General features: G+C 43.7%; 2 protein-coding genes across 3 annotated transcripts in view; both read left to right on the forward strand.

The window, feature by feature from the left end:
- The window catches only part of N4BP2 (NEDD4 binding protein 2), a 140,758-nt gene extending 133,847 nt beyond the window's left edge, over positions 1 to 6,911 (forward strand). For both annotated transcript variants that reach the window (XM_070791325.1, XM_070791328.1), the window contains 2 exons: positions 6,297 to 6,423; positions 6,723 to 6,911. In XM_070791325.1, coding sequence (XP_070647426.1) covers positions 6,297 to 6,423; positions 6,723 to 6,755 — 160 coding nt within the window. In that variant the 3' untranslated portion in view covers positions 6,756 to 6,911. The remainder of the gene's footprint in view (positions 1 to 6,296; positions 6,424 to 6,722) is intronic.
- Positions 6,912 to 6,941: 30 nt separating this feature from the next.
- Positions 6,942 to 10,883, forward strand: RHOH (ras homolog family member H). Its single transcript, XM_070791333.1, has one exon. It carries the CDS (start codon positions 6,942 to 6,944, stop codon positions 7,515 to 7,517), a length of 576 nt encoding a protein of 191 aa, XP_070647434.1. The 3' UTR covers positions 7,518 to 10,883.
- The last annotated feature ends 203 nt before the right edge of the window (positions 10,884 to 11,086 follow it).

The raw sequence follows: 11,086 nt of genomic DNA on the forward strand, positions 1-11,086 counted from the left end.
TGGAGTAGGGACCTGACTGAAGGATGGCCAGAAAAACTGTCTCGAAACTGGGATTGCTCAGGAACCTTGGTTTTACTTGAGATGCCTTGGATTGGGCAATGGGAATTGTGGGGTGTAGGTGACACACGGAGCTGCTGCAGCTTTGGGGGTCATCCTCTATTTAGGTCTAACTTTGTCTCTGCCATTGTTTTGAAGAGTGACTGTAGGCAGGATTCTCAACCCCCTGAAGTCTCTGCAGTTCTGAAATGTAGATCTCCACGAAGACAGCAGCCAGCCTGCTCGCTACCATGCTATTAGGATCGATACAGTGCCTGCCACAAGAAGCCCCAGAAAACTGCCTTTAAAAAAAAAAAAAGAATAAAACAGCTGATGAATACTATATACAGCCCCTGGGGCTGCTGCTGCTGCTGCTGCTAAGTCGCTTCAGTCGTGTCAGACTCTGTGCGACCCCACAGACAGCAGCCCACCAGGCTCCCCCGTCCCTGGGATTTTCCAGGCAAGAACACTGGAGTGGGTTGCCATTTCCTTCTCCAATGCATGAAAGTGAAAAGTGAAAGTGAAGTCACTCAGTCGTGTCTGACTCCTAGTGACCCCAGGGACTGCAGGCTACTAGGCTCCTCCGTCCATGGGATTTTCCAGGCAAGAGTACTGGAGTGGGTTGCCACTGCCTTCTTCTATACAGCCCCTAGAAGATGTTTAATGATGTAAATAAAAGTCACAAAATGAACTCATTGATCATTAATGCCGCATTTATAAATATATTCTCTAAGAAAATTGTTCCACATAATAATTACTTCCATAAATGCATATATATTTAATATATAAAATAACACTTGTTAATGACTGTGAAATACTGAAACTAATTCAAAGACTGCTAATAGTGGGAAATGGCTATGCATTTATGAATTGTTGAAACAATGGAAAACTATTTAGTTAAAACCTGGCAAGTATGTAGACTGTTGAACATAGAAAAAATTTTATGTTGAAAACAATGTTTAGAAGATATATAAAATGTATATTTACTAGTGAATGAAACTGAGTGAGAATTTGGATTGAGAAAGTTTAGAAGTGACTCTACTTTTCCTCTATGAAGTTACTTCAAATTTTTGAATGCCTTCTCTTTTCCCAGAAGAAAACAAAATGAAATGAAGCACCAGCCCCCACGCCCAACTCCCCATACTTGGATTCGTTCATCCATCCCCAGCAGGGCCTGCTCTTGCTGTGTTGTCCCTGCCAGGCTGTTGGGGGGACATGGAGCGAAGGCACTGGCAGGAGATGAGTTACTGAGAAGCATGATGATTTCCTAATCATCTACGTGCTAGATTCACGGCAGAAGCAATTTCCTTAATGAATGAATTGGCTGCTGCCGGAGCAGGTCCTTTGCCCAAAACTCTTTTAAGAAGGATGACATTCAGATGTATTCTCTGTAATTGACAGGCCATCCTCAGCTGATGGCTGCCATGGATTCATCTTTTAAAAAAAAAAATAAAAGAGTTTTTATCAGTATTTTGGCTTCCCTGGTGGCTCAGATGGTAAAGAATCCATCTGCAGTGTGGGAGACCTGGGTTTGATCCCTGGGTTGGGAAGATCCCCTGGAGGAGGGCATGGCAACCCACTCCAGTATTTCTGCCTGGAGAATTCCCATGGATAGAGGAGCCTGGCAGGCTACTAGGTTGCAAAGATTTGGACACGACTGAGCGACTGAGGGAGAAGGCAATGGCACCCCACTCCAGCCAGTACTCTTGCCTGGAAAGTCCTGTGGATGGAGGAGCCTGGTAGGCTGCAGTCCATGGGGTCGAGAAGAGTCGGACACGACTGAGCGACTTCACTTACACTTTTCACTTTCATGCATTGGAGAAGGAAATGGCAACCCACTCCAGTGCTCTTGCCTGGAGAATCCCAGGGACAGGGGAGCCTGGTCGGCTTCCGTCTATGGGGTCGCACAGAGTTGGACACGACTGAAGTGACTTAGCAGCAGCAGAGCGACTGAGTACATCAGCATTTTGAAGTAAGCCACCTCAATCAAAGCCCAGATAACCTAAAATGTGCAGTAACAATTATTAGTCAACGAGTCATGATTTCATCTTAGTTTTATTTTGTTTTTCTAAGCAATAGTTTATATTGTCTATTATTGTTTTTCTTTTTTAGATTATTATTTTTTATGCTCTATCATTATGAAGGAACTTTCTCATAAGACAATCAAGAGGTATTCTTGGATGTACAAAGTCTTATAAAAGTACAAGCATCAATTATTGCTGTGTTGTTATCATTTCCATCTGGTCCTTATGAACTCCCTGTGAGAAAGCTCTCATTCCAGTTTTTCAGGTGAGGGAGAGGTGCAGGAGGACCAACCATGTGAGCAGTGTGATGATGGAGGCACAGGGGGGTATTATGGCAACACAGAGGGGATATCTGATCTAGCAGCTGGTCAAGTGATCAAAGATTTTTCAAGAAGAGGTATAAGTTGGAGGAGTGAGTCTTCCCTGGAAAACAGAGTACTGGAGAATGTGTCTGAAGAAAGAATGATAGTGGAAAGTATACGGTAGTTGGGATGAGAACTGAGGCTAAAGTGAAATGAGGCTTTCCTACTAGACAGCCCTCCAGAAGACAGAATGGACCAGGATGCGTCATCTCTAAGCCCTCCGTTTTTTCTGTCTCTGTGCCTTTGCTATGATAGATGCTATTGCCTTTGCAAGATGAAGCCTCCCTGCCTTTTTCCTATCTCTGTGTGTGAACCATGGGGCTCTGGGGAGAGCATCTTTTCTGTGAAACTTTGGAAAGAGGAGAGAGGGAGGTTACTGAGACCCGAGAGGCTCTGGACTTGAAGGTTCATTAATTCCAATCTGACGTAAGTCCAAAAGGGTCACTCACGATGCTATCTGAAGTCACTTTTGGTAACTCCTCCGTACTGACTGACATAAAATTGGAGCACCCCTGCCAATTAGCCACTAGCGAAATATCGTTGAAAACCTGCTTCTATTTTTCACCCAGAGCTCCTTTGAGGAGAATCTTTCTCTTCAGGTGAAATTTTCCACTGAAATAAAGCCAGTCAAACTTCCACACATTATGTAGTGACCTGTAGTGGCTCTGTTGTGGGCATCACCTGAAGGTGATCTATCATATCTGTATAGGATGTTGCTCTAGTTTAGACTATAACTCCTCCCACTACTCCTTTCCTAGATCCATATTTAGCCATCTGCCAAAGGCTACACATGTCATCAAGTTTTGTCATCTGTCTTTGCTGCTACACTGGTGCTCTGGAATAATATGGAGTTATGCAATTGTATTTGTGCTGCAGGCTATAAAGCTTTCTCCTTTGACCTCAGTTTCCATAGACCTGCAGAGAGCTAATCTTGTCCAATCACTTTATGATTTGGGAAACTGAGGCCCTGAGAGCTTGTTTGATGTGCCTCTTAGTGCCAGAACTGCCTGGGAATAAAGGTCACTTGACTGAACAGAGCTTTTTTCTCCAGTCTGAGTCTTCGGACTCTGAGTGGCAAAGCTGAGGCACAAATTTCTTTGTTCATATCATATTTTATTTTTATGCTCAGTTCAGTTCAGTCAGTCATGTTTGCTGCTGCTGCTGCTGCTGCTGCTGCTAAGTCGCTTCAGTTGTGTCCGACTCTGTGCGACTCTTTGCAATTCCGTGTACCGCAGCGTGCGAGGCTTCCCTGTTCATCAGCAACTCCTGGACCTTGTTCAAACTCGTGTCCATTGAGGCAGTGATGCCATCCAACCATTTAATCCTCTGTTGTCCCCTTCTCCTCCTGCCTTCAATCTTTCCCAGCATCAGGGTCTTTTCCAATACGCTACAAGAAGAATATATATTTTGTAGAATATATATGTATTGTAGTCACAGCTGTGTATAAGACTCTTAGAGCACCCTTTGCCACAGAAACCTTTTAGTGCTACTTTGAATTCCCCACTGACGATATAAAATTGCTTATTATTATATTTGATGAGATGATTGGATGGCATCACTGACTCGATAGATATGAGTTTGAGCAAGCTCCAGGAGCTGGCGATGAACAGGGAAGCCTGACGTGCTGCAGTCCATGGGGTCGCAGAATTGGACATGACTGAGCGGCTGAACTGAACTGATTATTATATTTAGTAATTCCTGTTCAACAATAATTTTAGTAATAAGGACTGTTTATTGTGTTTTCTATGTGGTGACTATGTACTTGCAGTATGTACTATGTACATATTGATGTACTACGTGATATACTATGCTAAGGATTTTATATATTTAATCACATTTAATACTCTCAACAGCTCAGTGTTAATAGGTATTATCACATCACATTTTACAAAGAGGGAAATTGAGGCTTAGGGAGGTTAAAAAACTCTTCTAAGTTCACAGCACAGGTAATCAGTTGGTCAGTTCAGATTCAATTCCATATGTACCTGATTTTAGAGCCTGCATTCTTAACAGTTTTGCCTCAGCAACTTCCTTTTGTAGATATATACTCAGGAAATTTGACTTTATTCAATCTCTTAGAAATTATTTAATAACCAAAATACCTGACACATGCATATTTTTCTTGGTCCTGGTCCTACTACATTGGGGTCGACATCAAACTTGAAACATGTCTTAAGTCTTGACAATGGACTCAGTAATGAGGAGGTCACAGTTGCTTCATTTAAATCATCCATAGGTTTAAGGAGCTAAAGTCTGAGACCCAGGGAGCTCCTAAGGGGACCTTACTCAAAGGTCTGGTGACAAAGAGGTGTCCAGGACCATGGTGTATGAGAATGATTCGATGTGGAGTCTTTAAAGTCTGGCTGAATATCTGACATCCCATCCCCTACACTTGGACAGTCAATATTTGGCATTTTAAATAAACAGTAGTAGAAGTTGAAAAATATGGTGCCTGCCCATAGTTTCCATGTGCCGTGTTCTGTGCTAAGCCAGACTCTCCATATACTGAATTGTTACAATAATTCCATCAAGAAATTGCCTTTATTATTTTCATCTTTATGAAGAAAGCAAGGCTCAGAGAGGTTAAGTAACTTGCCCAAGGTTACCCAGCTTATGTGTGGTAAAAGTGAATATGTGAAAATCATGTGAATTATTTATGTGATCAACTCGTTTGTAAAGGCTGCTGTGCTGTGCTTAGTCACTCAGTCATGTCTGAGTCTTTGCAACCCCATGGACTGCAGCCCGCCCGGCTCCTCTGTCTATGGGGATTCTCCAGGCAAGAATACTGGAGTGGGTTGCCATGCCCTCCTCCAGGGCATCTTCCCAACTCAGGGATTGAACCCAGATCTCTCACACTGCAGGTGGATTCTTTACTGTCTGAGCCACCAGGGAAGCCCAAGAATACTGGAGTGGGTAGCTATACCTTCTTCAGGGGATCTTCCCAACCCAGGAATCAAACCGGGGTCTCCTTCATTGTTGGCAGATTCTTTATCAGTTAAGCTACCAGGGAAAACTGTAAAGGTTATTATGTCTTATTAAACAGAGACTGTAGGTGGACAAGGATAAAAATGTCTTGGAGGGGAATGTCTGAATTTAGAGGAGTGATTTTTAAAAATTATGTTTTGAAGTGGACATATCCTATAGATCTGTTTTACATTACTTTACATGTGACCTGTCAGGAAGATTGCCAGTGGAGGAGGTTATAAGCCCAGATTGTATTAATAACCTTTACTTTGAAGTTTGGCCCAAAAGACCTTTCCCTCATCTGAAGCCGGGCTGCCTTGTGATGATGTCCTTCAGCAGACAGGATACCGTCTCCAGGCTGATCTCATCGTCTGGAGCCCTTTCACCTGCAGTGAATGAGAATTTATTTGACCCTTTCATGAAATTTAGATGCCGCCATATTTATGCGGCCTTGTTTAAGTGACAGGCACTGAATACAGCTGCTTTTAAGCAAGTTATTTTGTTTAACCAGAAGCCTAGCAGAGTTCCTGATATATAGGTAGCTGTCCAGAAAAGAGAGAAACAATTTTATCCCCACAAGATCTCTGAGAAGTTGTTCCTAAATTTATCACAATCTTGCAGATGACTAAACTGGGTCTACCGATTAAGCAAAGCCGTATCGTTGCACAGGTAATGGAGTCTGACTTGAGATGCAGAAAATGCCAAGGACTGTGCCCTTTCCATTACATTTGTAGCCAGTTTTTGGAAACACCTCAAGGGAAAAACCACAGCAAATTTTAAAAGTTTTGGTGATTTCTTCCCTCTGACCTCGGTACAAATTCCCTCATAAATCAAACACTGGCTGATAAATCAATAAATGAAAGGAAGTGCTCATGGTATCTGAGGCTCATCACATTGCTCTCTTTTGCAGTTTCCAGAGTGGCTGGGATACATTAGAAACTGAAGCGGCGGAGACCTCTGTCAGCTGTGGTCCCCACTTCTTGGAGCAGAAGGCCAGAGAGAGAGAGAGCTGTTTGAACACGTCTCATTCACACCAGGTTGCTACTGAGGTCTTTTTCATGTTGCTGCCAGAGCGGCTGCTTGTATTTTTATCGCTGGGCTGATTTTAGAGATCAAATCAGCTTCTGCTTTTTGACTGGGTGGAGTTGTGGGTTCCAATGCTGGGGTATAACAGATTCAGGCTTTCGCTGCTGGGGTAAGAGTGGCTTAGACAAGCAGGGTCGGGCGGCTCCACAGAGATGGGACCCCTCATTAATCTGTTTGCCAATGAGGAAGATCCCTGTCATCAAAAAAGGGGGAAAAGACTCAATTTCTCCACCTCTCTTCCTTGTTCCAGTTGAACACCAGCCTTTGGATACTTTCAAAGTAGACTGTGTGTCTCCCTTGGATGGCCCAGAAAAAGTAACATCCTGCAAGCGGCTGTCAGAGGTCCTGAGAACACAAAGCTGTCTGGTTGTCCTTCCCCCTCGTGTCGAATGGCGTCTGTCTCAGTAGCCCACTGAGGGCTGTCTTCCTCAGGATTCTGAACTTGTAACTAGGAGTCTGGGCCGCGAAGATGCTGAGTTCCATCAAGTGTGTGTTGGTGGGAGACTCTGCTGTGGGGAAAACGTCTCTGCTGGTACGTTTCACCTCGGAAACCTTTCCTGAGGCTTATAAGCCTACAGTATATGAAAATACAGGTGTAGACGTCTTCATGGACGGGATCCAAATCAGCCTGGGCCTCTGGGACACGGCCGGCAACGATGCCTTCAGGAGCATCCGCCCTCTGTCCTACCAGCAGGCAGACGTGGTGCTGATGTGCTACTCCGTGGCCAACCACAACTCCTTCCTGAACCTGAAGAACAAGTGGATCGGTGAAGTCAGGAGCAACCTGCCCTGCACCCCTGTGCTGGTGGTGGCCACCCAGACGGACCAGCGGGAGGTGGGGCCCCATCGGGCCTCCTGCGTCAATGCCATCGAAGGAAAGAGACTGGCCCAGGATGTGAGAGCCAAAGGCTACCTGGAGTGCTCGGCCCTCAGCAACCGGGGCGTCCAGCAGGTATTTGAATGTGCCGTCCGAACTGCTGTCAACCAAGCCAGGAGACGCAACAGAAGGAGGTTCTTCTCTATCAACGAGTGCAAGATCCTCTAAACTCCAGAGACTTCATCCCACATTGACTTACTCACCACAAAGACCAGCTGGGACAGAGAGAGCAGGCAAGCCAGCAAAGGACTGTTGCTCTTTCTGGGCATGGCCTGACTGGCTTTTATGATAGGATACAGTTGTTGATGGGACTTGGCCACTGGATATTTTTTATAATATGTACTCTACGAATGAACTCTTTGTCCAGTACAATTAGAAGATTATTTGGGACACTGTAATGACTATTTCATCTTTGATTCAAAAACCAAAGTGGTCTCCACAATTTTGGACAATGAAGTGAGTTTTCCAAAGAATACCATATTTAAAGACACAGTTTATTTAAATAATAACAAATGAACAGCATTTGTATATAATTAGTTTTCACACTTGGAAAGTCTTTTCCTCCGTACTCACAAACTGATGTGTGAGTGAAATGACCTTACAGGGCTCTGACATATGTTCATAATGTTAGCATTTTCACCTGAAGTACTAATTTTGTTGAAATCACACTTGCCTGTTAGATTTTATTAGGTAACCAATTTTAAAATCACTGTAAACTGATCCTTGCAATTAATTTTCCACTCATTTGTTATTCAAGGTTATATATATAAAATAAAGTTAAATGACATAAGGTTACTATAATACTGCCTAATGATTTTTAAATGACTATCATTTTATGTCTGTAATTATTGAAAAAAACTATTTCTTATGGTATTGGCTTTCACCCAAAGAATTTCAATTATGCACTAAGTATTCTGTCATTCACTGAAACAGATTGAAGGAAAACTTATCAGGTAGAGAATCAGACTGCCGTAAGTGATAGCAGCAGAACTTGGAACAGATGTGAGGAAGTCTTACTTTCATTTCAGAATCTGCTGCACTTTGCCTGCTTCCTAACTTATTGTAGGTCTTATGAAAGAGCAGGCTCAAAGTTATCCATAATAAATTTGTTGTTTGAGCTCTAAACTGAGCTAGCATGGCAACATAATTCATTAATTTTAGGGTCTAATCAGAATAATTGGGGCAGTGTCTACATGAATGATATGTGTTTAAAGGGAAAAAGGGAGTTTATAGCTTTTACTATTTCTTGAGTATGAAACATCTGAGTGGAAAAAAAAAAGCACAAATTCCAAGGACAGGTAACAGGAAAACTGTATAGCAATTGTAATACAAAGTTATCAGGGGAAATACGGAATCAATAGGAACATCCCCCCACCATTCTATCTCATAGCTTAAAAGCAACAGTATTAACCATCTATTAAGCTGAAAACAGAGGACTATGTAACTTAAGAAATTGTAAAGCCTGGAACCCTCATATTGCATTTACTTACTTATTCAAATAAAACCTAGAATTCCTCAGAACCATGTTTATTAAAGTCCATCATTGTTATGGTGCAGCACACACCAGTGGTAAGGCAGCTGGCATAAATGGCTGTGATTAGACTTACACTGACCTGACCAAACCAATTTTCTAGTTTCCTTATGTGGTCAATTCTTTATGGCACTAGTCAGTGTCAAAATCAAAAGTGTGCTCATCTTTACACTGCCTTCTCTCGTTCCTCTTCTCTCATCCACCTCCAGTAAGGAGACTCAGACCCGGGGTCTGAGTCTTTGAGTCCGAGGTTCCCTCAGTTCCTTGGGGCAGACACATCTGCCTGTACCCGGCAGCGCCAGCTCTCGCTCTCCAGTCCCATGGCTTGTCGTCGCCTCTGTGTTACCTGTTTCCCGTGACATGAGAGCTACTCTATCCAACTTTCTATGTTGGGCATCCAGGGAGTGGAGGCCTTCAAAGCTGGCCAGGCAGGGGCAGTGATGGGAGCACATCTCCTCCTGATATGCTTGTTGACATCCCTCCTCTTCTCCAACAATCGCAAATGGTCTTAACTCATGCAGGTTTTCCTTCAGGGCCAGTCTTTAGGGTGGGAGGTATTGCTCAGTCATGTCCGACTCTCTCCAACCCCATGGACTGTAGTCTGCCAGGCTCCTCTGTCCATGGAATTCTCCAAGCAAGAATACTAGAGTGGGGTACCGTTCCCTTCTCCATGGATCTTCCAACCCAGGGATCCAAGCTGTGTTTCCCACACTGCAAGCAGATTCTTTGTCTTCTGAGCCACCAGGGAAGCCCCATTTACTGTGATAGCAGGAATAAATTTCTAATGACAAAATTGGCTGTTTTCAAGCTTTTCTTTCTTTCTTATGGAAGGGAGATTTGTGGGATGATGGGTGGTGGAGGTAGGGATCTGAAAATGGGAAGGGCAACTGACTCTAAGTGAGGGAAGAGGAAATGATTCCACAGTGGAAGCAGTGGAGGAAGGGAAGTCCAGAAAGACACAGTCCAATGACTTTGCCTTCGCCTGGGCACATGGATGAGTCCCCTGCCTGTTGGCTGGGGCCAAACTCAAGGACTTCCTCTGGGAACCCTCTTATCTGAGAATAGGAATATATGTGGAAACCCTCACCAGTGATGGGACCTGGCAGAAACTGAGGCCAACTGGTGTCTGTCTCCCCTGCTAGATGATAGTGCTTGAAGTCAGAGCCACCTCCTTAGGGTTCCCAGCGCCCAGCTCAGGGAAAGAATTGCAGCTGAACACAGTCGTGTTGAACTGGAGAGAAGGACAAGAATTGGACTCTTGTGTTGAAAGTGGTTATGGGAAGGAACCCCACCCTGTGGGGGTGAAGGTTGGGGAGGGAAAGGAGTGGAAATAGGTCATTTTGTTAGAATTCATGCAGTGTATTCTGCGTGAATGTTCTGTGTGACTGTATATCTGTTTCTCCTGCCTGGACTCCAGTATGTGTTTCTTACACTTTAAAACTTACAGGACTTTTATTTTTTTCTTAAATTAATTCTTAAAATTGTTGATTCTTAACCATCCCACGTAGCAACATTAAATATGTTCTTGTTTACATTGAAGAGTTGGTTTGAGTGGTTGAATAACTCATCCTATTTTCTCTTCCTTTATACTGACAAAATGGGCTGGTAGAAGCTAGTGCAATGAAATTAGGCTGAGTGACAAGAGAGTAGAAAGCATTCCAACAGTTATAATTTGTTGAGGGCTTTGGAAATGCTAGGTCCTGTGCTAAACACTCGAGTGTTTGTTGTCTCACCACGTGGTGTGAGTACCATCTTATGTGGGGAAACCGAGGCCCAGCACACTGACTGATGAGTCCAAGGCCCCACAGCAGGTGAGTAGCAGCACCAGGAGTCTCAAGTGTGTTTGCTGAACTTCAAAGCTGTGCTCAAAACCGCCGTGTCGAGAGCAGCCTGACTGAATGTCTTTGCCACATGTGATCTCATATAACCTTGTAGGCCCCAGCTCTACCAGTCAAGTGGCCTGTATTTTAAAGCTGATTTTTAATAAAATATTCCAAGTCTGATCTTTGTCTTGCCTTTTTATTTTTCTTCCTGGCAATGAGAAAGGGACCCATCTAAGGCATGGAGCACCATCATTTACAAAGGTGTCCATGTCCTGACATAGAACTTAATCCTTAGTGGTAGATAGACCACCATAACATGGGAGTTAAGAGGCAGATGGTTGTGACAGATTTTGGAGTCACAAAGTCTGGGTCATGTGTCTTTC

The sequence above is a fragment of the Bos indicus genome, chromosome 6 (assembly GCF_029378745.1).
Source record: "Bos indicus isolate NIAB-ARS_2022 breed Sahiwal x Tharparkar chromosome 6, NIAB-ARS_B.indTharparkar_mat_pri_1.0, whole genome shotgun sequence".
In the NCBI taxonomy this organism is placed as follows: domain Eukaryota; kingdom Metazoa; phylum Chordata; class Mammalia; order Artiodactyla; family Bovidae; genus Bos; species Bos indicus.